Genomic DNA, 27250 nt, shown 5'->3' with positions numbered 1-27250 from the left:
ATAAATGTTTTGCACTCAGAAGAGATAATGTGCGTTTTTGGTTGCTTATTGTTGAGCCACCTTTCGCAGCGGTCTCATGAAACACTGTGTGCGTGTGTGTGTGTGTGTGTGTGTGTGTGTGTTTGTGTGTGAAGTTTTCTTTTGTCGCCAAACACAAAAGCCTTTGATTCTAATGACTGACATCAGAGAAGCAAAGATTGAAAGCTTTATAACTGAAACATCCCTGCCTTCAACGTGTCATCTATGACTCCTCCTAAACCCACTTTGTGTACCATGTACAGCGTTTTATTTTCTAAATACATATAATTAGATGCAATTACACTTACCTCCTTCATTTAATGGCATGTTGGCCTTTTCCTAGATCCCCAAATCTCCAGCCTCCAGTATCCACACACCTTCAACTAGAGAGGACAAAATAATCAGTTAAATTATTGTTTATTGAAAGAAAATCACCATGTGCATGATACAGCATGTGGCTGGAAAACACTTGTCTAGTGAAAGAAAAATGAAGAGATCTCTGGTGGAATTATTAGTCCTCATGCATAAATGCATATTTGAATTAACTTAATTAAAAGAGAACCATTTTTGATGTTGCAAGAACACAGCTCAAAGACTGACTCTCTAAGAAGAGGCTCCTTGACAGTATGAATGGCATCTAACACTGGAGCTTTCGATTGTACGGCTGAGCCCAGCTGTCGGGCTGTGTGCTCACACACTGTTTATGATGAGCAGAATAAATTTAGAGGGAAAGAATGCAATTTGGGTGAATAGATTTTTAATTGAATTGAAATAAAAACACTTGAAGTGCACTTGTGAAATGGATTTAACACACGGTACATGGTCCTTCTTAGCGCTCTTCAAGTGCTTCACATTTGAAAAATAACACACACACACACTTCACAAATAGGACACACAGTTATTACCTTGGGGGGGTGGGGGGCACAAAGAGTAAATGTGCACAAGTGACATCAAAATTATCATTAAGTAGTGTCAGTGTCAGACATCTGTGATAATACACATCGCTTTATATAGGCCTATCCTATACCAGTGATTCTCAGCCAGGGGAACTATACCAGTGTGTACATGGAAAAATTGTAGAGTCGCTAAGCAAATCAAAAAAATAAAAAATAAAATAAAAAAGTAGGATTTGTTTAAAAACAAAACATACAGTAGTATATCCATGTAATTGCGGTGACGCAGACCTCCTGTCTATTTCTGTAAGCTGAAACCATTTCCCTCAGTGTAAACAAAGCTTTTATTTACTTTAATTTCACAGATAAACAAAACGAAACAATAAATTGTGAAGACAATAAAGCCTCCACAAAAATAGCATTTTAAGTCTTGTGTGTGATTTATCCTGGCTTCATATGAGCAGAGGGAATCTCTACTCGTCGCTAGGCTAATTCATACACTGTTAAATGCCATAGACCTGTGCTAATAATGTTAGCATTGTGTATTTGTTTGGAAAATGTGTTTAGTATAAGACAGTTGTTTTTTCTGTGAACCTAGTGAGTTGTAATAAAGTTGAATTTTGTAACTTTATCTTTGTTAAATGTTGCTGTTGTCCCTGGTTTTATACTGTATGAGTAGAAGAAATCTCCGCTCACTGCTAGGCTAATTTATACAATGTAAAATGCCATAGGTGCTACCTTGTGCTAAAAATATTAGCATGTTGTATTTGTGGGGAAAATGTGTCAAGCAAAAGATAAGTGCTTTGTCTGTGAACGCTGCGAGTTATAATGAAGCTAATTTGTGTACTTGTGTTTGAGATTTCCTCTATTGAGCCATATTTAATGTGTGTTTTGGATCAACTAAACTTTACAACACTTCACAGAAACCCCATCGCCGTCTAGTGTTTTGAAGGTGTAACTGCAACAGTGTAGGTCACATGCGTATGATATGGTGTAGGCTCAAGTATAAATCTGCCTTAAGGCTGATACTCAGTTTGTTTATTGTCACAATAACAGATAAAATACCAGCTACGCTAAGGTCAAGTTGCGCAGGACACACCTCTGACCAACTTTAGGCAGTTGCAACCTGAAGCTGAAGGCCACATGCTGCATTTTAGATTATGTGAAAACTAGTTAACGCACAAACAAAACATTACAATACATAACTAACAGCATTAATACTACTAAGTGGTAGCATTAGGCATGGAAACCTGGCCAAACCTACTGAAAGAAGAACAACAGCATCAATCAATTTAGCCACAAAATGACTCATACTATACTACTAATACTCAGTGACTCTCAAAGTCCAGGATGCTCCCTTGGTAGGATGGGTGCTCGGCCTTCCAAGTTGGGTCCCATTGAGCGTAGTTAGGACTCCCTCCTAGCATTCGGAGAGCACACATCGGAACAGGCTTGCGGGTGCCCAGGTGTGCATCACTGAAGTCCTTCCGAGTCCTTCTGAGACCACTGAAGTGGCCCTGCCTTAAATTCAGGCAACTCGTGGTCAAAGAATTGTGGGTACTTCATGCCTGCTGAGGATACAAACATGCATCCTTGAAAATTCTCTTAAGGAAGGACTCGGTCCGCCGTAGGATTCAAAGGATCTTTGACACCGAAACATTCCTTTGGCTGGATTTGATGATGTAGCCTTGAAATCCAGTCGTTTAAGGATCCTTCCTTGACATTGAGAAGCACCAACTGTATGTTTATGTTCAAGAGACAAAGCCCTCTAGTGGCTGTGGTAATCATGACAGGTGCAAAGGAGGGAGTCAAGTGACACTGTGGATGAAACAAGAGTTCGAGTCTAAACACAGACAGTTTTAGTGTCACAGGGTCTTGTGTGGAAAATAATTAGTCTCACAATATCCACTTTAATATAACTGTTAGTGAATTAAATAACATCCAGTCAGATTCATATCACAGACAGACCACAGCAGGTGTTGCTGATGAAGGTGTTCTTGGGCTCATAGTATCGGCCGTGGGGGTACATCCATAGACTGTATAAAAGAAGTGGGTGTAGCCTCTGTGACACCACCCATTTGTGGACAACCATTATGGAGCCTCAATTTTGGCATTTTGGCTGTTACCATCTTGTTTGTTTGTTTGTTTGTTTGTTTGTTTGCCCCCAGTGCTGTATTCAGTTCTCTTTATACATCAATGCTCTATCCTGATTGATGGGTTGCCATGGTTGTGACTTGTCAATTTGAAGGTAGCCCCGCCCCAAAAGAATACCCTGCTTTATCGTCTGTTTGAGTCTAAACGGGACCATAATTTACAAAATTAACACTATGCTGTATTGAAGAAGACTTAGACAGTGACTGAGACCATGAACTCATGAGGAAAATGTTTAGTGAGATCATAAATTAAGTGAGAAATAGGGTCATTTTCTCAGACTCTTTTACAGTTGCACTTGTTTTTGCATCTAGTGCATCAGACTTCAGTCCACTTGTCTGTCCACTGTCCACTGTCTGTCATCTACTGCATACTGAATATTTCCACTTGACTATTCTCCACAAAGCTGGGTTTGTTTTAAAGTTTGTTTCTCATCAACAGCTCGCTGCACCAAGGAGTGTGTCCACGGTCGATGTGTCGCTCCAGACCGTTGCCAATGTGAGGGAGGCTGGCGAGGCGACGACTGTTCCAGTGGTATGAATCAGCCTTTTCCCCTCGCTCACAGACATTTCCTCACTCACTCGCTCTCATTTGCTTTTTCTCCTCCACCACTTTCTCTCTCTCCCTCCCCGTCTCTTCAGGTGCACACACAAATAACCTTGACATACACAATAGGAAATGACAACGGGCCATTAGTCAAGTGGCTGATCTTCACATACACCACTCCATCACACTCAGAGAGCTTTCCAATGGAAACAGCAAGGGAGCATTACCGCATCCACAGCAATGAGTCATTAATGTCAGCCTCAGTCCAGAAACCAGTTTACTAGACCAGAAGGAGCTGCACCTCCATCTTTCACTCACCTACTATTAAAAATGAATAATAACTCAACTTTTGAGCAGCTTTTCTAATTTAAGTTGAGAAGTACTCTAAAGAAATACAACATAAAGTAATACAAGTGAAGCTTCTGCTCCAACAAATGTAACAAAATAGCATGAAAGTCATAAATTATGAGTTAAATATTGAATGATATACTGAGAGTAGTCATAGTCTATAAAAAGGAACAAAGAAAAAGACATTAAATCTGCTCCTTCTGCCCGTTATGACGTCTTTTACGAAACTAAAGTCAGCAGAAACGGTTATATAATAGTTATTCGAGGCACCGATTCAGAACAGTGAGTCTAACCCAGTTTGTCTTGTCTGAAATGTCCTTAAATTTGATCGTGCAACCAACGTGGAGTGTGAAACCAGAGCCACATTTCACGGGGCTGCTGTCCCCCAAGTGAAATGAAGGTTTTTCCACTACCTTCAGCCCATTTCAACACAGTCAGCTGGGTCAATAGTACACAGCCCTCCTCCATTTTCCCCTTCTATTCCTTTGCACAGAGAAGGAATTAGCTTTAACGGGTAGTGGTTGGTGTCTTGACAGGGGGATGATGGGAAGGGGAAATGGAAAATGTTACCCCACTCTCTCTCCCTCTCCGTCTCTCCTTACACTCCCTCCCTCCTCTAACCCTCACTTAAATTTTCTTTCTTTGCTTTCACTCTGCTCTTTTCTCCTCGTCCACTCCTCCTTCTCTTCCTCCTCCCTCCAGCCTTGGCTCCAGTGTATCGTCCCATAATGGAGTCTTTTTTGGCAGAACGAGCCCTGACACTTCCTGGATGCCTGTGTGTTGAGCTATCTAAGTATGGGAAAGAGGAGAGGGGCCTGAGGTTTTCATACTGAACTCTTTTAGGGACTGTTTACCCCTTATTATGGAGAAAAGAAGAGGGAAGGGAAAATAAACTCAATGCTCCTCGCTCTACACATGAAAGAAGGTGGAAAAGAAAATCAGTGGTGTAGTAGAAGAAGTATTCAGAGCCTTTATGTAACTAAAAGTACCAATATCACACTGTGGAAATACTCCATTACAAGTAAAAGTCCTGTATTCAAAACCTTACTAAAGTAAAAGTATGTAAGTACTATCAGCAGATGTACTTAAAGTTTCAAAAGTAAAAGCACTCACTGTGCAGTAAAATGGTCCCTGTCAGTGTTTTCCAATTATAAAACATTTATGGATGAATATTACTGCTGCATTAATGTGTCATGTTGCATTTTACTGCTGTAGATGTTTAAATTTGTGTTCATTTTAACTGGTAGTCTAATCTACAGCAATGCATCATTCTCCATAAGATCACTATATGTTTGTAGTGTCACTATCCTGTGAGAACCACAAATCTCTAAAAAGATGCAGTTTGTGTTGATGCATTTTCCAGCTGATCCAAGAGAAGCTTGAAAGACTTTATTCATCTTTAAGGTCCAGTGTGTAGGATTTAGAGGTATATATTGGCAGAAATGGAATATAATACATTTGGCATGTTGCAATGCCTTGTTTTTACAGTAGCCCAGAACAGACAAACCAAACCAAACACTAGCTCTAGACAGGGTCTTTTGCATTTTTGCAACGGCCGCCACAGCTAGCAGCCTCTGTGTGTCGAGCAGCACCTGGAAAGCATTTATTATTTAAAGTTAAAGTGCTTTATTCATTTATTTTACCAGTGTAGATCAAAAGTTCTGTTTGTTTTGGAGAGGAGGAAACCTTTGCGGATAATTTGGCCTCCGATAAAAACCTCCTGAACGTCTGGATCTTAAGTAATCAGAGAAAAAGGTGAGCACACCTTTGTAGGTAATAGGCTAGAGGCTCGTCTGTGACGAGCCAAACAGTGTTGGAGAAACACTGATCTTTAACATAAATATTTAGAGATTTTACCAGTTTAAATCACCTGGGTTTTTTTTTGTTTTGTTTTGGGGGTTTTTGGAGAGGAAGAGACCTCTACGGATAATTTGGCTCCCAGTAAAAACCTCCTGAACAATGACCACCGATAGGAGTTAATGCTTGGCACGCTGGAGAAGTTTCAGCTGGTTGCAATTTGCAATCCTCACAGCTAGATGCCACTAAATCATCTAAATCCTACACACTGCTCCTTTAAGAAGTAGGAGAATTGTCTCAACACATAAAGGAATGCTTCATCCTTCTGTTTATCGCAAATATTAACATACAAAATCACCAAATTTGGAGATAAATGGTTTTCACTTGACAGCAAGGGTATGAGTCATTGTATTCTGAAAAGCAACTAAAGCTGTCCTGGGGTAAAAGAAAGTATATGAGAAGCTTCTGAGATGTAGAGGTATAGAAGTAGAAAGTAGCATAAAATGGAAAAACTCAAGTAAAGTACAAGTTCCCTCAAATTTGTCCTTAAATAGAGTACTTGTGTAAATGTACTCAGTTACATTTCACCACTGCCAAAGAGAGAGGATGCGTGGGAGAAAATAAAAAATGAGATTATAGTTGTAATGGCAGTGATTGAGGTGAGAGAAAAACAGGAATGTGGCTCACTGGGAGCAACAAAATGTCACGTCAAAGAATTTATTGCTTTACATAAACCATTTTCCAGGGCAGATTTTGATAGAAGGGCACAGAGCCTGGAATAAAAAACAAGCAAGGAAGGTTGTTTGGATGACCAGCAGATTATGTGGACTTTGTACGCAAGCAAAACCCAAACCAAAACTTGGATAACTCTCAGGGGGAGAAAGAAGAATTTTCCCAACATATCAGTGTGCATTCCTTAAAAGACAGTCAAGAGATGCCAGTGTGTGTTCATCAGTAAGTTTACATGCACTCAGTATTACAGATACTGGTCTGTATCACTGTAGAGGTCATGCCAATGATACTCTGTATGGGTACATATTTATATCTCCATCACAGACGGTTAACTTTAAAGGACAGTTCACCCTAAAGTCAAAATGTATGTATTTCATCTTACCTGTAGTGCTAGTTATCAGTCTAGATTGTTTTGGTGTGAGTTGCACTCAGCTTGTGGTGCTCAAAGTGCCGCTTTCCAAAAATTAAGATCTGATTACTTAAGATAATCTGCAGACCTTGTTGTGAGCAATTTCATAAAGAAACCATTTTCTTTCTCCCTAACTACACCCACAATCCATATCACAGTGCACAGTTAAGCGTGCATACACTGCTACCTCAGCTGGCACCACTGGGCTAGCTAACAACCGGGCCACACTGCCTGTGTGAGCAGTGCTTGACGACTACCATGCTCAACTGCTGTGGCCTGCACACATGCAGTGTTCACACATAGAGCCGTGCACTGTCAACAACACGGTCCTACCAATTACTCACAATAAAAAGACTTTTGTTAACAAATGAAGGGATTCAACAGTAGAAGCAAAAAAGCAAACACTCATAAATGGCGACAAGTTGCTCCACCTTTTGTAGATAATTGGCTTGAAATCAAAGAGATTCATGAGATGAAGAAATTAATAAATGATATGTACAATGCATGATGAACAAAGTGAATAACATATTTTTTGAAATAAGGAAAGTGTTTGCTGGTTCACTTGGCTCATCCTTATAGCTTAAAATGTAACTTACTTCTCCTCTGCTGTCTGTTTAGATAGTCAAGATAGATTATGTGTAGATTGTTGGGTGCTGTGGGCCCTCCTCCTTGAAACCCATTGCATGGTATGTCTGTTATCCAGATATAATAAATTTCATAATGCCTGGCAATATTCTTTATGTTCTGTTTTCTTAAAAAAAAAAGGACCAAATGAAATATAAGTGTCCAAAAAAAGGGGATTCTGTCTAAAGAAGTGTTGTCAATGAGCTTTTATTTTGTTGTTTCATGTCTGTAACAGCTAAAGACATTGAAACTGTAGTGAAAGGTGGTATGATGTCCGATGGCTATAAAATAAAATGGGCAAGACTGCTAAATTCTAGATCAGTGGTTCCCAACTGGTGGGTCGCGGTCCAAAAGTTGGTCGCAGGTCCATTCTAAATGGAATGGACTATATTTAACTGTGTGGACCTTGAATTATAACTCAAGACAAATCTGGACCCTGTGGCTGGACCAGTTGGGAACGACTGCTCTAGATGTTCAGCAGCAGCCATGCCACGTGAACTGCACTGCTCACGCGGGCAGTGTGGCAGCTCTAACCTGTTACATTGAGTGACACACACAAAAAAAAAGGTTCCGCAATGCACACACACTGCTCACACAAGCAGTGTCGCCTTGACATAATGTTTAACCTCAGCAGAGGAGGAAGATGATGACAGACATTTCGCACTGTCAAGAGCATGAGCCTCTCGACGATGAGTAGATGCACGCTTCCTTCTTTGCCGTGATACTGTAGGCAAGTGTAGTTTGGTAGAAGGAAAACAGTGCCAATATGAAATTGCCCACAACAAGGTTCTTGGATTATCTTGAGTAACTGGGTCATGATTTCTGGAAAGAGACATTGCTGTTGAGTGACATTTGTTAGAGAGACCAGAGAGCAAATTTTATCTACACAAGGTCACAGAGAAACTACACAGTGAGTCTGTGTGGTCGTCACGCTGTATTTTGTTGTGTCACTGTGATAAATAATCAAACATGTTGTAATGCACTGAACTATCATGCACAGATGCAAACACTTAGAGGGAAAATTGGCTATGAATACTGCTTTAACGTCAGATGTCAGAGGTTTGATCAGAGCTTGTCGTTACAATGATTAAATCAAAGTTAGACACACTTAAGCTAAGGCAAGTGTATTTGATGAAGGTAAACAAACTCAGCCACACTTTCAGAGAAAGCCATGCACTTGAGGTTGGATGTTTACATGCAGATAAACAAACAGATGGGAAGAGTTTTTGTCACTGGAGGCCTTGGACTCTGCCAGCTGGTTGCTCAAAAATCACACGTCCAATCTGGGAAGTTTCACCCATCCACTCATCTACTGTCTGGATGCATCAGTTTTTATGCTGACAGTCCTGCAGACCCCTTCGGTAAATCTCCCCTGCCGTCCTGGAGAATGTCTGTGTAAACATAATCGCTGCTCCAGCTGAGTATCTCATTAGTCAACGTGACACAATCCGGCAGAACCCCTCTCCGATGCCCATACAGAGAACAAGTGAAGGTATGATTCATTTAAACAAAAAGAGGCGAGGGTCCTGCTCCGCGTTAGTGCAATAAACACTGCAGTCCATGGCAGCATGTTTTGCTCCAGGCCAAATTTGGCTCTGCTCTACTGTGTGTAATTATTGTCAAAGTAGTCCTTGTACTTTTCAAAGCTGTGACAGGGCATATGTGCAGCAGAGGCAAAGGTAGGGTGGAGGGGGGGAGAGCTGGGAATATGCCTTGATGAATGTCTGCTGCTCACATGAAGCAAGATGATTCACAGAGGTCAGCATGAAATTGCTGGAATTGTTTTTAGCTCCAGAGAAGATAACTGACGCCCATCCATGTGTTGCGTCAGCGCTATTGGATGTCACATTTGCTCGATGATGTCCAAGACGGTCGAAGGTATTGATGAGAAATTTGAAGAATGCACCCATGACCAATCTGTGTTCTCAATACACGACCCAGTGGACTACGATCTCTTCATCGTGAATTGAAATCCAAACCTTGTGTGAATCTTCACTGCACGCTAACCCCCCGGAGCCGATCCCCAGGCTTCTGTAAAATTAACCATTTAAAGCTTGTCCATCTTGTGAGCTCCATGCAAATCTGCCTGCCAATTGGAAATTATTTGTTGGTAATATGACACTGCGGGGCTAAAGGGGCAGATTTGGGTGTGTAAGCATGAGGGAGATCCACAGTAATGCGTGGAAGAGTCAGTACTTTATGTCAAGCACTCTTTGTCTGGTTTCTGTTCTGCTATTCATCTCTGTGTTGTTGAATTTAACCAGATTTGTTTCTGTTTGTTTTTCATGACCTCACATGTAACTGTAAGCATACACCACAGTGTATGGGAGGAAAACTGAATAAAGAAAAACAAAACTGACGCAAAGTGATCGTACTTGCACTGTATGCAAGTTGCAGTAATCATGGGTAATCTTATTTTGCTTGAGTGTTTTTATTTCATTTCCAGCATTGCAGAGTTGGTTTGACTCAATGTTTAGAGTAGGAGGCGTATTACTGGAAGCTGACTGGTTTGAATCGTTGGAAAATGTGGGCAATTAAAGTGAGAACCTCCCTGGTGTGAATGTGTGTAGCTGTTTCACTGCAGGAGAAGTAGCAGTACTGAAAAAATCTAACTTTTTCTGGATGAACAGGTTTTAAAAAGTCCCAATATAAAGGTGGTATTGTTTGATTTTCATTAGATCAATTTTTCCCCAGTAGTCTCAGTGAAATTAATCTTTTCTTAAACTGAATTCAGTACAAAGAATCATGAAATATATCAAACTTGGAGATAAATATTAAACAAAAATACAAGGCAAATCCCATAAACCAACAGTCAAAAGTTACATTTACATTTTTAAAACAATTTAGCACAAACAGACAAGAGCTTAGTGGGCGTGTTTCAATATTTTGGCTAATTCTTCATATTCAATCAATAACTGTTTTTTTTTTCTGTCCCCTTCCAGCATGTGATGACAAACACTGGGGGGCAGGCTGCAGTCAGCAGTGCAAGTGTGAGAACGGAGCTCTCTGCGATCCCAACAAAGGGACGTGTCAGTGTCCCCCAGGGTTCATAGGACGCTACTGCGAGGAGTCCTGTCCAGCAGGCACCTTCGGGAAGGGCTGCCTGCAGAGGTGCAAGTGTGGGACCGGAGGATCCTGCGATAAAGCAACCGGAGAGTGTGTATGTCGGGACGGATTCACTGGGACTTTGTAAGTATACAAAAATAAATTAATATATTTTGAACAGGAGCTTTGCATGTAAGGAGAGTCCGTACAAACATAGATACAAAGAATAAACCTACAGTAGCATTTTGGAATGGTTTTAACGTCTCTGAAATTACATGCAGATATTACTTAAGGTCAAAATACCAATCGATTCAAACTGGTTCACAACACAAATCTGTCAACAAGACCAACTGGGCATTCCAATACCCACACCACCATACTATTTAGTATGCCAGAAAAAGATTTAGTATGCCCCAATGCATAATACATCAAATGCAGAATGGCAAAATACCAAGATGTTCTACTAGATCCAGTCATATTTTGCAGTATGCAAGCCAGCATGCTTTTCTGGCTATTCTGAACCACAATCCTCTGCACAGTGTAAGATATGTCACATCAACTGAGCCACAGACAAATGACAGAATCCCCAATGACAGACAAAAGCACATTAAAGTGACTGATGACCAGTCAAATAGTAATAACAGGAATAGTTTAGTTAACCAAATGAAAATAAAGATAACCAACAACAAAAGGATGTTAACTGTGAAAACAATTAACAGATAATGTGTAATTTTACTGTCCTGATTATAATATGTTAGAATCTACAAAAAACTATATATATGTTGCAAAGTAACAGCAGCAGGGTAACATTATGTGATAATGTTAAGAGCTGCTATTACAAATCCACTCTGCCTTTTTTTTACTTCAAATTTCGCACTATGGACTGAGAGATATATGTGCAAGATGGTCAAAGTTCAATGTGCAATGTAATGACGTAGCAGTACTGTATGTCGTGCGGTGAACTAACAAGGTGGAACATAATTGGCATCACTGCAAACTCTGAATCCATCGTAATGGTTTAGCATATTTACTTATATATAAAAGGAAGTTGGAAATGAAAATTCGCCTCCTCCGCCCAAATCAAGCCGGAATGCCAAAAAATCGGGGGTCTGCCCCCAGAGGCTGTATCGCCGTCTGCCAGAAGTCAGACGCCGAATACAGCTGATCGGTTCCGAGAATGTTTCCAAGTAAACCATCGTTATTACCTTTTAACAGTGTCAGACAAAAATAACCCATGTATATGTATATAACAGTAATTACCACATTTCTATCTTACAAAAACATTTTACTAAATCAACAACAAATGAAAACGGTTTTGGTTTTTGTTCAAAATAAAATATTATTGTTGCTTTTATTGTACATGATTATTGCTGGCCTCCATGCCTCCGCTGGGGGCCCAGAAAAGCTTCCCCCATCTTGTGGACGGCCCTGATACTAGCTGCTCTGCAAGGCTGTACTTACACAGTGGTGCATGCTAACATCAGCATGCTACAGTATGACTCACTGTGACAATGTAGCATACTGGTGTATGGCAAGTATAATGGTCACCATGTTAGGTTGGTATGAGATTTTCATGGTATGATAACTGTCTCAGAAAATATCTTGGTTTTATGGTATCACTGTATTACATAATTTATATTGCTATCAGTCAGAATGACCCTTTAAGGAACGAAAATGGAGAAGTAATTGTTGGTTGAACATTTTATTACTATAAAACCATTTTGTTGATGGAAGTATGTGTAAAACGTCTCCCCCTAGAAAATAACTAAAATAAAGGGAGGATTCAACATTTTTTTTTATTTAAATATTGTAGATAAGCAAATGTACACGCTGTATGCTAACCATCAACTTTTATATCACGGTATACCTTGAAACCAGTACAGTATATCACTGCAACCCAAGTTTAGTGTGTAAGTATGCAAACATTTGCTAATTTGCGCTGAACAAAGTAAGGCTGAAGCTGATGGGAGTGTCATTAGTTTTCCGGGATATGTGGTCATAACTTAAAGTATTACACAAATTAAAATGTTAACCTGATAATCGCTCTAGATTTTAAAATCAGAGAAGTTACTAACATTCACAGTGAGAGGAACATGAATGTCTGAACTAAATGTCATGGCAGTCCAAAAAAAAGTTGTTGAGATATTTTACTTAAATCCAAAATTTAACATTGTGTTGGTGTCACTGGAGGAGTCAGGGGAATGACCAAAACTAGTCGGATTCATCCTCTGGGAACCATGATTGTCTCTACAAAATTACGTTAGTAAAACCGCTAGAGTGGCTAAAAATAGACACAATGTCTTTTTTTATATCAGCCATTTTTAGAGTATGTACAGTTCGTTATTTCATTTAGCAGACACTTGATACCTCACATCATTACTCATCACTTCATTACGCTTGTCTTCATTATCTTAAATTTTCCCAGGAGGTCTGTCAGTCATAGATCTGTCAGCTCTTACCGAGTTATTTGTTTCCACAACTTCACTTTAGGATGGAAAAAAGACCCTGGTGTACGACACTATAATCCATGAGTCATCTGTTACACCCTGTTTTTAGATGCCCCCAAGGATGAGTAAGCAATGAAAATTCTTCCCAACCAAATATGAGTGGAAACTCTTGTACTGCCAATGTGAACAAACTCCACTTAGGGTTAAATAAGAACGGGGGCTTGGCAGCACTGATTTGTGTATATTTGAAGTCAGTCCATATTATTTCACCCCAAGGGTGTATTAGAAAATATCCCAATGCTGAACTGTACTACAGGTAGTTTTAGCCAAGTAATCTGATTGGTCGAAGACACGTTCCAACTGCGCTGATGATTCCCACAAAGCCGCTGAAATGCCAAGACTTATAGTGATCACAGAACTACTGTTAGTTTTTCCTTTTTATTGCTCTCTCATTTTTTTATACTTTCTCTACTGCTGTTCTTTTATCTCCTTCTTCTTTTCTACGTTAGGAGAATATAAAAATCGATCGGTATGAACTGTGAAATGCTGTCTATAGGGTCATTATGTCAGGCTGCTTTTTTTGGGGGGAAATTGTTGCGACCTCAGATGCCTGACTTCAAAGCGGCTTTCCCACAAAATTGCAAAAATAGCTACTTGTTCCATTGAGAATAAAAAGACTCTATTCTGAGTTTATGATTTATAGTAGTGGTTCCCAACTGGTCCATTCACAGGGTCCAGATTTCTCCTCAGTCATTAGTTCAAGGTCCACACAGTTACATATATTCAGTGTCATACTTGTGTTTGGCCATGTCGTCCAACTAGTTTGCTGTCACTGTCAAGTAGCTGTCTGTTATTTCCTCACTCTACAGCAGGAAACTGCACTTAAAAATAAAAGCTGTGTGCCAGAAATTCACAGTACTTCAAAAAGAAGTACGTTTTATACAAATGTGACAGGTCTGCGAGCCACAACCCACTTTTTGACCGCGACCCACCAGTTGCAAACCACTGATTAATACTACACTAAAGTTACCACTCACCATGCATATTTATTCTACCTCATCTTGATTCTTTCAGCTCATGCAACAGATCTGAATGCAACAGCCTCTGACGTGATGATCTTTAGCTGTAATTTTTGTTGGTAAATGTCAGATGTTCGTGTTGCACATGTCGGCTTCTTCACAACCGGAAGCAAGGGTGTGAGGAAGTGAGTGCTGCTATGATTGGTGAAACTCACAGGAAACTGATGATGGGTCAAATTTGCGGTCATTGGACAAAACTGCAAGGCTGGAATTCACAGGGATCGGTTGACTTCACTGCACTCAGATCTTTTACTTAGTCAGAGATACAAGTAACGGTCATGTCTTCAAAATGTCAATAATTAAAAGTACAAAAGGTGCTAGCATCAAAAAATACTTACAGTAACAAAAGTAAAAATACTCATCATGCAGAAAGGATCATGTTAGAATATTGAATATTACAATATTGTATTATAATTATTGATGCATTATGTTCTCATCAGTTTAATGTTGCAGCTGGTAAAAGCGGAGCTAGTTTTATTCTCCCCTGGAATTCTCCCAGTGGATCAGTAAAGTTTTATATTAATCTATGTTTGAATTTAATGATGGATTATATTTTTAATTATTAATCTGAATCTGCACAGTAACCATGACTAAATGTGTCAAATAAAAAGGAGTTAAAAGTATAATATTTTTCATTTATTTGCTGCAGAAAGTAGCAGAAACAGGAAATACAGAAAGTAAAGCAGCACCTCAAAACTGCACCTCAGCACAGTACTTGAGTAAATGTACTCAGTAACTTTACACTGTTTGTGCAGATCCTTAAATAACCAACTTCATAAAAACTCTGATTTTTACTGTAGAACAAAACATTTACTTAAGTCCTCAGGAATGTCCCAGGACACATGGAGTGTTTTTGACTTAAGTGGTTCATTTAACTTTTATTAAGCATCGACTCCGTCCTCTCCCCCCAGCTGTGAGAAGGCATGTCCCAGGAAATGCCAGGTGCGATGCCCCTGTCAGAATGGTGGTATCTGTAAGGGCAAAGGGATCTGCGATTGCCCGCCTGGATGGACGGTATGTTTTCAAGTTTCAAAGCTTGCACTAACACTAACCTTCATGTTGTCCGTGGAGTTGCCAGATTTTGAATTAGCTTCGTATTATATTCCAGCTGGCTCCAAACTTTGGACAAACAGTCCCTGACTTATTCCTTAAGACATTTTGAAGGTAACCTGTCCCCTGTGGAGACATGCAGATGCAAGGTTTTCCACTGATATGAAAAATCTCTCATGAGTTTTTCTTTTTTTGTCTTTGGAAGACATGCACGAGAGGAGACATGATTGTGATCCCATGAGAGCAAACTAACCACTTATTTTCGGAGTAACTACGTCAGTTGTAAAGTTGCCTTGGTGGCGATTCACTGCAGTTTTTGCGATGACGCATCTGCATGTACTTGGCTTGTCTTTCTGCCTCATCAATGTTTTTTCCTTGTTACTCTGCAGGGTGCAGTTTGCACGGAGAGATGTTCAGAGGGAAGGTTTGGACAAAACTGTGCTGAGGAGTGTGTCTGCCACAACAGGGGCAAATGTGACCCTGAAACTGGACAGTGCCAGTGTGCTAAAGGCTTCACTGGTAACAGGTGTGTATGCACACTGCTTCTCGCTTCATAGCAAGACAGGAACCAAACCACAAAACTTGTTGACTTAAGAATTCAAGTCAATGCTTGGTGGAGACACCTTGATTCGGTATTTTATGTTCCTCATATACTAAATGTCCTTTGGTATTAAAGGGGGCTTATTATGCTAATTTTTTAAGGTTCATAGCTGTATTTAAGGTTTCTACTGGAACATGTTTGCATGCTTTCATGGGGAAAAAACACATTATTTTCCTCATAATGTCTGTGCCTGAACATCTGTATTTATCTTCTGTCTGAGAGGAAAAAGCCCAGTCTGCTCTGATTGGTCTGTGTTTGTGGGTTTTCTGTATTTCAGTGTCTTTGCACAGTCATTGCAGCCAAAAGATGACTGCAACAAGGAATCGCTGCACTTTTTACATGAAAAATCACAAGCTAAAGCTGTTAGCATGTAGCTACATGTACGTTGGCAGCATACTTGCAGCCAGGCAATGACTGTAACAGAGATAAGCAGCACTTTATACAGTGAAAAAAATCCCTAACAAAAGCTTCTAAACCCAACTGGACACGTTCCAGCAGAAATATGGTCCAAGCTCTGGGAGAAATTCACAACATCAGCAACAAAGATTACACGTTGACTTGATGTTAGCATGCAGCCTATGACATATGTAATGTAAACACTTGCAGTAGCGTGTTTGGAGCAGATGACCATATAAAGAAATCTGTAACAATATGATGTCATCTTGAGGCCAGAGTAGAAAAACTGTTGGAAAGGCAGCGTTCAGAATGGTCTGAAGCTCACATGGATTACTTTTACATGTGTTTACTTAATTATTTGAAACTTGTACCATGTTTACTATAAACATGCTTCATTGTAACATCATACACAAGACACAAAACATAATAGGTCCCTTTAAAAGCATCACAGCCCAGCTGGGTTGGCTAATGACGATTGCAGCCTTTTTGTCAAACAGAATTTATTCTAGCTTACAGACACCAAACACAAACAAATACAGCTAACATCATGACCAGCTAACCACAATACAACATGGAAGTTAAGATTTGGTGTGTGGTTTATAGGCAAATCAACAACACACTTGTGCATTATTTTCCATTTCGTCCAGCTCTTCTGTGCATCTGTGTAAGCTTTCATGTTCCTGTCCCCAGGTGTAATGAGGAGTGTGCTGCAGGCTCTTATGGTCAGGACTGTAAAGGTGTGTGTGACTGTGCTAACGGCGCACGCTGCTACAACATCGATGGAGGCTGCCTCTGCGAGCCGGGCTTCAGTGGTCCACACTGCAGGGACAGGATGTGTGCACCTGGCAAATACGGCATGCACTGTGAGCGCTTGTGTCTTTGCCAGGACAAACACACACTCAGGTGAGTGGATGTTGACGAAACAAGAACAGGTGTTTGAGCAAGGTAAACGTGTCTCTGAGGCAGTGCTGCTCTGGAGAAAGAAATAATCTAATTTTGGCTGAGCTAAACTGCAGTGGGCGGAGCCAAAGAGACACAATCTTGGGAAGTTAGCCGGCTACCAGTAGCCCCATTTAGACCTTAGTTCATCCACTCCTTAGAAGCCAGTCCTGGTATGTTAACACAGTGTATGGTTTCAGATTTGTGTTTATATGAGAAACTTTCCAAGAAAGCATTAATCTTACCTGCTGAAGGCCTCTCCAAGTATGTCTTTAAGTCCTCAGCACCTGATGCTGGTGGGCCCGATGAGCTCGTTGTTGCCATCTGTGTCCGTAAAACGACCAGGAGGCTGGCTCTGATAGCCCCGTTCTGGACAAGGCTAACATTAGCCACCTGGTAACTGGAAAAGAATGAAACAAGGGTCAAATTTAGTGCTGACTTCTTAAGTTATCTTTATTCCTTCATGACAGTGAGAGCCAGCAGGTTAGCCAACTAGACTGGTTGTGTCTGTGTAACTCTGCAGTTACACCTCCAAAACACTAGTCGGCAGCGGGGTTTCTGTGAAGTGCTAAAAAGTTTAAATGATTCAAAACACACATTAAACACACATTAAACATGGCTTAATAGAGACAATTTCAAACACAAGTACACAAATCAGCTTCACTGTAACTCACAGCATTCACAGACAAACACTTGTCTTTATCTGGACACATTTTCCCCACAAATACAACATGCTATTTTTTTAGCACAATCCCATGGCATTTTACATTGTATAAATTAGCATAGCGGCTAGCAAACTTTTCCTCTACTCATATGAAGCCAGGGACAACAGCAACATTTAACAAAGGTAACGTTACAAAATTCGGCTCCATTACAACTCACAAGGTTCACTGACAAAACAACTGTCTTATACTTCACACGTTTTCCAAACAAATACAACATGCTAATGTTATTAGCACACGCCTTAAAATGATTACATTTTAAGGCATTTTACAAGATTTAAAATGCTATTTTGTGGAGGCTTTATTGTCTTCACAATTTATTGCCTTAATTTCGCCATAGCATTATGCTAATCATAAGGAAAACTCCACCTCGCAAGTTGACATGATTGGCTCCTAAGTTTTGTGATGTAGGCTAAGAAACTCTCTCTGTTGGAATCCAGGCTTATCATTAGTTGGTACAATAAAGTTCCAAGGCGAAAATGCTCAGCCATGGCATTGACTGCTTAATTCACTCATGATATGTCTTGCAGCACATAAAAAAACACCATATAGACATGCACATAGACATTAACAAGGTAAAAAACCTGATTTTCACTGGAGGGGTCGTTAAACAAAGCACTCAGCAAGACTTAAAGTTCTTTTCAGTCGCAGTCAGTTTGGCTTCATAATACTGTAGCTAGCTTTGCTCCTAGCTTTCATTGAGGCTGCTCCACACCTTCACCCTACATGCCCACTTAAACCCACACAGGTGTGGAGTGTGTGTATACTGTGCTTGACTGACATCCCACTCACCCTCCTGCTGCACCTGTGGAGGCAAATAATGACCTAATCAACCAGAATTAATTGACAACACCTGTGAGGGTTTGCATGTTTGCTAATTAGCTTAGCTTAATTGTCCTCAGATTCATTGGCTCCAACAGCTGAGTTCTTTTTTCAACCAATGAGATTATTTTTGATTTTAGAACTGCTCTGCAATTAAAAAAAGGTGATAGAAGTGATTCAGATCAACAGTGATTCATGATTTCCACCTCTACAAGTACACATACAGTGCACAATGTTTCTTTGACATGCAGCACTCTCTCACTGTTTCTTTGCAACAATTTCATCATATTAACCTCTAGTTTTATTGTCCAGTTGCCACCCAATGAAAGGAGAATGTACATGCCAGCCAGGCTGGGCAGGACTGTTCTGTAACGAGACCTGCGCTCACGGTTTCTACGGTCATGGCTGCCTGGAGCCGTGTCTGTGTGTGAATGGAGGGGTGTGTGATAGTGCCACAGGACAGTGCCACTGTGCTCCAGGGTTTACGGTGAGTGGTGGAGTTTAGTATGATGAAGTTAGGAATCAGTGGATGAATTAATAAATTAAGTTTATGAATCATGTTTATATTTCTTGTCACTGTCTTTGCTGTTACCGCTCAGATCTACCAGCCTATTCTTACTGTATGTTTATCTCACCTTTTATCTGCTTTCTAGGTTTATTATTAAAGTAAATATTATTTATTATTTCAGGGCATTCACTGTGAGAATCTCTGTAAAAGTGGCACCTATGGCAAGAACTGCTCCCTGGAGTGCTCCTGTGAAAACTTCATCGACTGCTCGCCAATTGACGGCACTTGCTTCTGCAAAGAGGGTAAAAAATATTCACAGTGGTGTTAAAGAGGAGATGTGTGACCGCCTGACCTGTTGACAGACTGATGAATGCATGACTTGAGCAAAGTGGTGAACTGACTTTCTATCAAACATAGCTGACTGTCCTTCATGTGCCTGCAGGCTGGCGAGGGCCGGACTGTTCCACCCCCTGCTCTGAGGGAACCTGGGGCCCAGGATGCAACGCCACCTGCCACTGCGCCAACGGGGCAAAATGTAATCCTGCACATGGATCCTGCACCTGCACGGCCGGCTGGCAGGGGGCGCGCTGTGACCAACCGTGCCCGGTAAGCCTTGCAGCTTCACCCATTCGTTTATAAAATGGTACAGAAATGGCATCTTTTGTGACATGTCTGTTTTTATGCAACTATTTCTACTATTAACAGATTTCTCTTTAGGGAAACAATAAAAGCTACCTTACATACAAATAGGTGACAAAAAATTATATCTCCAGAAACTTACTAACTGCACAACACATATCACTCCCAGGTAAAATTACCAATCCAATACAACTGGATCCAAGAAAAAACCCCATTAACACAATGGTATAAAGAAATCTTCAGAGTCCTTCCCATGGAAAGACTCAGAGCCAAAATCTAAGTAAATGAGAGCAGTTTCATAAATGTATGGTAGCCACTGATAAATCACTTACCCAGTGATCTAAGAGTAAGTGTACATATGTGAAATGTATTTCTATATGATTAATGTGTGTGTATGACTATAACGCCATCATTACACCCCCATTATTTTTTTTAAAATCATTTTTAAAACATATTTATTTGTCCCCTATTTGATGTTATTTGATATTTTTGCATTTGTTTTATTTTATAGATTTTTATTATATATTTCTATTATTTTACTTCTTTACTTACAGCAATATTCAGCTGTTTTATTTTATTTTTTATTATTATTTTACTAATTTACTTATAGTAATATTCATGTTTTATTTTATCTTTTATCTTTATTATTTTACTAATTTATTTACAGTAATATTCATCTGTTTTGTTTTATTTTTTATTATTATTTTACTAATTTACTTATAGTAATATTCATCTGTGTTTTATCTTTTATCTTTATTATTTTACTAATTTATTCACAGTAGTATTCATCTGTGTATTATGTTATCAAGCTCAGGCCTGTTACAAAAATGATGATGTTATAATAGAGAAAATAATAAAAATTTCATCATCATCATCATCATCATCATAAAAAAAAGCCACTCAATTTGATAGTAAGATATAAATATACGATATATACATACCTACATATTAAGATAAAATATAAATACATAAACAGAATACAATAGAAATATTTAAAAAATGAAATAAATGGAGGTGTAATGACCACAGTAGGGTGCAACATTTTGATAAAAAGATTTGAAAGTGTTAATCCTCCGACTTCTTCTCTGTTTGTCTTATATATGGGACTGGTGATTACATGATATCGTGGCCAAAAGAGTTCACGACAATGATACTACTGCAAAATGACATAAAATAAATACATAAATAAAATAATGCTCTCAGTCATATTAATCTTTAACTTTGATTCTTATATGTTTTTTAACAAATAAATTATAATAAAATAAAAAGAATCACACTTAATGGACAGTAAAAAGGCAGCCAGATGGTGTTGGGGGAAGGAGACATAGCGAGAACAGACAGAAACAAATTATTTAAGACACACTGGATTATTTACACAATATTATCACATGTGTATTATTACCATGATATCAATATTTCATTTTCAAATGTCACGGTTATCGGCAAAAGTGTAGCACCCTTATTCCCAAAACAACATAAAAATGTCTTGGACTAAAGCCCCAGTAATACATGAAAACACATGCCACTTTGTAAAATAATACTCACTGCAGACGATGAGAAAAATGCACTATATGTTTATTCTATGTCGAGCTGAGTGGACAAATGAGCTGCTATCTTTGATAAGACTAACACAAATCATAAGGATGATAATTATACAGAACACGTTGTTTCTGATTGGACATTCTGTAGAAGTGCTGTCCAGTTTTTCATCCCTTACCTCACCCTCTGTATGCTTTAATCTGGGTCTTGGACGTGTGCCCCTCTTGTCTCTGCCATGCCAACCCACCAGGCTGTCCATACAACGACACATTGCCAGTGTAGTATTTTGTCTGACTCTGACTGAGCTGGCCGAATGTTGAAGAGATTCCCCTGACAATTCTTTGCCCGTTGGCATTTGCTCATATGTGCAGATGGGCACGTTTGGGCCAGGCTGCCTGAAGAGGTGTGATTGTGTTCATGCCGACGGCTGCCAAGCTACCACCGGGGAGTGCCACTGTCTGCCAGGTTGGTGGGGTAAGTGATGACGTCCTCCTGGAGTCGCTGCCAGCTTGGCTTTGGTACCACAGATAAGTCTGGTCCAGCAGAGCTGAGTGAGCCACAGGTTTTAAACCACTCTGTCTCTCCTTGATTCGGATTGTACTGCTCTCAAGACTAATTGGACCACCGGTGACGTTGTGTATTTTTGCCCAGTGACTTCAAATCAACAATACATTACTGACAAACATTTTTTACACTAGAGGTTTTTTTACTTTCCCTGCAGCTGTTAGTTTTCATTTTAAAAGCTTTACAGGATCAGACCAGTTCAGACCCAAGATTTGCAACCAGATGAAACCCTTGCAAAGAAAAGTTGCAGTGGTGTGACCTGGCCTGATGATGTCACCTGCAACTCAGCTGGTCAAATCGCTGGCGGCTGGTTTAAGAACGTAAAGCATGTCACCTGTTTCTACAGCCAATCAGCTTGTAGTGAAGTCCACTGGTCAAGTCAAAATGACCGCAGACGGCACGTTTGCTTGCTGCCGCAGGTGCTCAGTCCCCATCGAGCCCTCTGTTTCCATCCGGTGTGTCGGTGTTGGACGGTGGGTCGCTGCTGCTCCTCACTGTATGAGCTTATGCCCCGCCCAACTGATTAATTGGCGCTGGTTATTTATATTATTGTGGCGTATTTATTATGAATACAGTCCATCTGATGCTCATTTTGTTTCTGTTTTTCACCATTTCATCACTACTACAAATGCAGCTGTAGCCAGTATCTCACCATCACGATCCTCATTCATATTTTAAGAAGCTACAAATTATATTCAGCCACAAAATACGCCTGAAAAGCTGCAAATCAGGACATAAGTACAGAGAGTTGTTGCATAGAGATGATACACCATCCCATCTAGTGTCATTGGTGTGAACCGGCAGGTTTTTAGAACGTTGCAGAACGGCACATTGCCAGTAGTTGCTTGTTTCAGCTTGTCTTGTCGTGAATCTCTGGTCTGAACTGGGCATAAGAGCCGACAGAGCCGATAGCGATAAGTGACGCACAATCCGTGGTGCTATCTGCAGCTGCAATCCATTCTTTTCATTCTCTTGTGAATTTGCCTGTGAGAGTGGGCCTGTACTTCTCCTTTCATCCACTCTCCATTTTTTCCCCTCAAGGTTCTCGCTGCAGTGAGCCATGTTCAGAGGGCCTGTGGGGGCGCCACTGCAACCACACCTGTTTCAAGCATTGCCCCAACAGTGACACCTGCTTGAGGGAAAATGGAGCGTGTGTGTGTCGCCCAGGATTCTGGGGAGTCACCTGCCAGAACAGTGAGTGTTGCTGTCAATCAGCTGACAAAATCTGATAAAAACCAGAAGTGTACTGGATTGATTGTGTTACTGATTATTCTCGTCTCCCAGAATGCAGAGTTGGTATGTACGGTGACCAGTGCAGTATGTCCTGCCCATCCTGTGGCCAGTCGTACCGCTGCCACCATGTGACAGGAGAGTGTGATTGCCTACCTGGACACACTGGACCCAACTGTGATCAAGGTTGGTGTTAACATCAATATATATCACCCATGTGCAAATCGTCCAAACTCCTTCAACACACATGCACACGGCACAGATGTTACAGAAACTGTCTGCATTCAGTTTCAATATAATCTGTTGCAGGTAATTTTAAAAAATGACATTGTGCGTTTCACAGTTTGTCCAGCTGGCTACTACGGCAAACACTGCTCTGAAGTGTGTGTTAACTGTGCCAACAACTCCACATGCGATCACCGGGACGGTCACTGTGAATGTTTGCCCGGCTGGACGGCCACTGACTGCTCCATACGTGAGTGCAACATCATATAGCAACTAGGAAAGAGCATATTCTGCAGGCAATGTCCCAAAGACTGACATGAAATGTGTCTGCTGAGAGCGGAATACAGCTGATTGCTGCATCAATCACATCCAAGAAGGACCTTTAGTGTTATTATCTTAGTAACTTATTTTAGTGAAAATCTTAATTTTTGAAACGATGCACCTCTCATTCCAATGGCCTCCTCCCAGTACAATAGTGCAGCTAACCAACGGAGGCTGGCAGCAAGTTGAGGCTAAAAAATCGAAATGTAAATTTTATATGCAAATAAATTTTATCTATATGCAATATATTGATGCCAAATTGACAAGAACACTGTCAACATATGGCGCCTTTTATCCTGTGTTTCTAGAGTTATGCATTTTCTCGGACACATGAGGAATTATTAATATGTCGTATTTCTTAAAGGGAGTTTGGCTGCACATTTTCCACCAGGAGCAAGATGGGAAATAATCTGAAAAGGAATCAAGTTGTAGTCTTGCAAATAGTGACCCTGAAAGATCCCCAGGCGTTGCAAAATATTAAAGTGTGTGACTAAAAACTAAGAAGTCTTTTTTCTAGTGTATAGTAGGCTCAAGTGTTCTGTTGATCAACTATTCAGCTAAACGTCGCAGCTCTACATGGCCAGATTTCTCCAGAACTTTAAATAAAATACATTTAAACATTTATTAAATTATTAAGAAAAAGTTGTAACTGTAATCAGCCTTACACCCACTTCCACTATTTATCATGGAGCAGCATTATCTTTGCGCCAAAGTTAAGTACTTGTTACATGTGTCTAATGCATGGATTTGACATGTACCTTGTGTTTTCCAGCCTGTAGTCCAGGTCGCTTTGGTCCCTTCTGCACTCAGACCTGCTCCTGTTCGCCCAACCTCAGCTGTGACCGCTTTACTGGAGACTGTGTGTGTGAAGGAGAGGACTGTAAAGAAGGTATAGAGACAAACAGGTTTTCCCATCAATGTAGGAGCTACAGTAATACACTTAAACTGACTGCACACAGCAATCTGCCTCTCGTCTTTGACCTATATTAACCTACTGTGACTGAAGTCAGCCTTTTTCTTAAAAAGTTGAGGATAACAGCTTCATGTCGTGTTGTCCTTGTTCCATCTCAGAGTTAAAAGGTTAATGAAAACTGCTGTACTTTCTCCTTCCACCTCCTGTGTGACAGACTCCTCTGAGCAGTCAGGAAGTGTCATGGTCCCCCTTCCTCCTGGTGAGAGGGAGTCGTGGGGAGCCATTGGCGGCATCGTCGTGCTCGTCATCCTGGTGGTCTTACTGCTGGCTCTGCTGCTGCTTTACCGCCGCAGGCAGAAGGACAAACAGAACAACACGCCGACCGTGTCCTTCTCCACCAGAAGCACAGTCAACTCTGAATACGCCGTTCCAGGTACGTCAGTGTCAGTTTGTGTTATTGTTTGACTTTCCACAATGAAATAATGTGGTGTCCACAGCAGCTCAGCTTCTGTGTTGTTTAGGAGGACAGAGCAATATATAGCTAATTTGGAAGAAAGATATCTCTTCTCAAAGAAAGTTCAGTCACAAGGAGGCACATTAGGCGGGCTGGGGGCTAATGTGTAGCATTGTCATCATAAAGTAACTTATATTAAGTAACTAATGTTTTTAGAATGGCTCAGGAAAATAGCACATTGATACTTAAACACATGTTCTCTGACCAAAATTATGAATGTTCAGATTTTTAATACATAAGAAACATGACGCTACAGCATGATATAAAAACCTTAAAATAATGATAATGCATCTGCCCTCTAATGGCTGTATATCAGCTTCTGTTCTTGATTTTAATTCTTCTGACGTAGCTGACTCACCTGTTGGAAAAGTGTGCTTTAACCTGTCTCTTGCTCTCTTTCAATATAATTTTGTTTCTGTTTCTCCTGCATAAGCTTTCTGGAATAGTTGTGTAAACACTTCATGCTGGAAAAGAGTTTGGACAACAAATCTTCTTTTTGGTCAATAATGCTAAAGAGGTTTCATTTAAAATCATTAATTCAATCACTTGCAGTTTCTGGATTTTTCTGTCTTTTTGTTTTGATTTTTTTCAGCTTCAACACAATCTATGAAAAAGACTATTTTCTGTAAATTAGCTAAAGCAAAACTGCAATTCAAGTTTTCAAGAATGAAATGAAGCTAGATATTAAGACAGTAACTTCAGCCCGAAAAAAAAAAAAAGAGCTATTAAATCTGAGAGACTCCCAATTTAATGTCTTCACATAAGTTACTTTATGTTTAGTCATGTTGACCCCTGGTATATTTGATGTTACTTTATTTCAATTTATGTGGATTTGCTTTTACATCTGTGTATCGGTTTTAAGTGTTTTGGCTTTATTCGCACTGTGCATCTTTCATGGGATTGAACAGGGCCCCGTGATCAATGGACACGAAACATGGTAACCCATGCCACACAAATTTTACCTGTAATTTGAAATTACATTTAAGACTATATGGCACCTAACAAAGTGAAATATTACAGTTTTTACAGACTTACACTTAAATCCAAGCGTTGTTGACGTTACAGAGCTGTCTTGGTTGCCGTCTGTCATTGGCTGTGCCTCAACTCAGGCGCTGCAGCCTTCAACGGACGCGGCCTTCGCTGTCTAGGTCGGCCACGTCCTTTGAAGGCTGCATTAGCCAAACCAAACGGTCTCCAAAATGGGACAGTCTGGTCTGATTTCCTGGTTGCATCACCAATTGTTCTCACCGCAACCTGTTGGCGTTCTTGTTACCTAGCAACCAGTTGCACTTGACGAAAGAAGAGGTAAGCTAGTAAGTTAGTTAGCCCTAAATCATGGACCCAGAGATTGTTATATATTTTATTGAATACTTGAGGAGATGATTCTCCGCCAGAGACACCGCCGTTTCATAAATTTCAGGCTGATGGTGCGTTTTCAGGCCCCTGAATTGAGACATAGCTATTAAAATTGTTGTCTACCGCACTGCATTGTGGGAAATTTACACCTGTACTGTACTGTGATATTTTGCTGGTTAAACTTACATACTGTTTGTTTCATGAAAAGGTTTTGGACGTACTACGAAATCTCACATACTGTTTTAGCCCTATAAATATCATGTTGGTGTGGAAGTCAAAGGTGGAAGTTTGGACAAAGCCACAGTGTTTCATCTCCGTTCTGACTACTGTAGAAACAACATGGCGGACTCCCAGGACGACCCGCTAGCTTACTCATGTATAACGTTACTGTATAAACGGCTCATTCTAAAGTAACAATTCTTAGTTTCTAATTATTATACACTAATGAAAACATAATTATGAATCTTATATTTTATTTCTGATAATACTGCCCTAAATCCTACACACCGGACCTTCAACTAACTTACACACAGGAACACTGGTCACTTCCTTTTGGATGAGAGACTAACTGCTACAGCTAACTCAAGTTAGCCGGCTAGCTAACTGACGTCTCATTAAACAGCATTTAAACTTACCTGCTAATGTCACCTCGGTCCATTCAGACGCTGGTGTGGTCATTATTATTTTACACCACTGCTGACAACACGCTGCCCGTCCATGAGCTGTTTATTTACAGGCATGTTTGTTTGTTTATTCACCTTCACCTGCGGAGCTGAACCTGTCAGCAGCTGTCAATCAAACACAGACACGCCCCCACAGCAG

The 27250-nt window shown here is 40.3% G+C and overlaps 1 protein-coding gene and 1 long non-coding RNA gene across 3 annotated transcripts in view; one reads left to right on the top strand and one right to left on the bottom strand.

Moving 5' to 3' along the window:
- pear1 (platelet endothelial aggregation receptor 1) overlaps window positions 1–27250 on the top strand; it is an 84710-nt gene that overhangs the window by 44403 nt on the left and 13057 nt on the right. For both annotated transcript variants that reach the window (XM_033640704.2, XM_033640702.2), the window contains exons 5-18: window positions 3504–3596; window positions 10461–10707; window positions 15001–15103; window positions 15529–15665; window positions 16827–17039; window positions 18932–19106; window positions 19309–19429; window positions 19570–19733; window positions 21677–21779; window positions 22911–23063; window positions 23154–23285; window positions 23443–23574; window positions 24418–24534; window positions 24773–24991. In XM_033640704.2, the coding sequence (XP_033496595.1) occupies window positions 3504–3596; window positions 10461–10707; window positions 15001–15103; window positions 15529–15665; window positions 16827–17039; window positions 18932–19106; window positions 19309–19429; window positions 19570–19733; window positions 21677–21779; window positions 22911–23063; window positions 23154–23285; window positions 23443–23574; window positions 24418–24534; window positions 24773–24991 (2109 nt within the window). The remainder of the gene's footprint in view (window positions 1–3503; window positions 3597–10460; window positions 10708–15000; window positions 15104–15528; window positions 15666–16826; window positions 17040–18931; window positions 19107–19308; window positions 19430–19569; window positions 19734–21676; window positions 21780–22910; window positions 23064–23153; window positions 23286–23442; window positions 23575–24417; window positions 24535–24772; window positions 24992–27250) is intronic.
- On the bottom strand, window positions 243–27232 carry LOC117265898 (uncharacterized). Its single transcript, XR_004502458.2, has 4 exons — window positions 27064–27232; window positions 24404–24523; window positions 17321–17475; window positions 243–401 (listed from the first exon to the last, which is right to left on the bottom strand). It is a non-coding gene; the product is annotated as an uncharacterized LOC117265898 (long non-coding RNA).

The sequence above is a fragment of the Epinephelus lanceolatus genome, chromosome 10 (genome assembly GCF_041903045.1).
Source record: "Epinephelus lanceolatus isolate andai-2023 chromosome 10, ASM4190304v1, whole genome shotgun sequence".
Classification (NCBI taxonomy): Eukaryota; Metazoa; Chordata; class Actinopteri; order Perciformes; family Serranidae; genus Epinephelus; species Epinephelus lanceolatus.
This window is presented reverse-complemented; position numbering and strand designations above follow the sequence as displayed.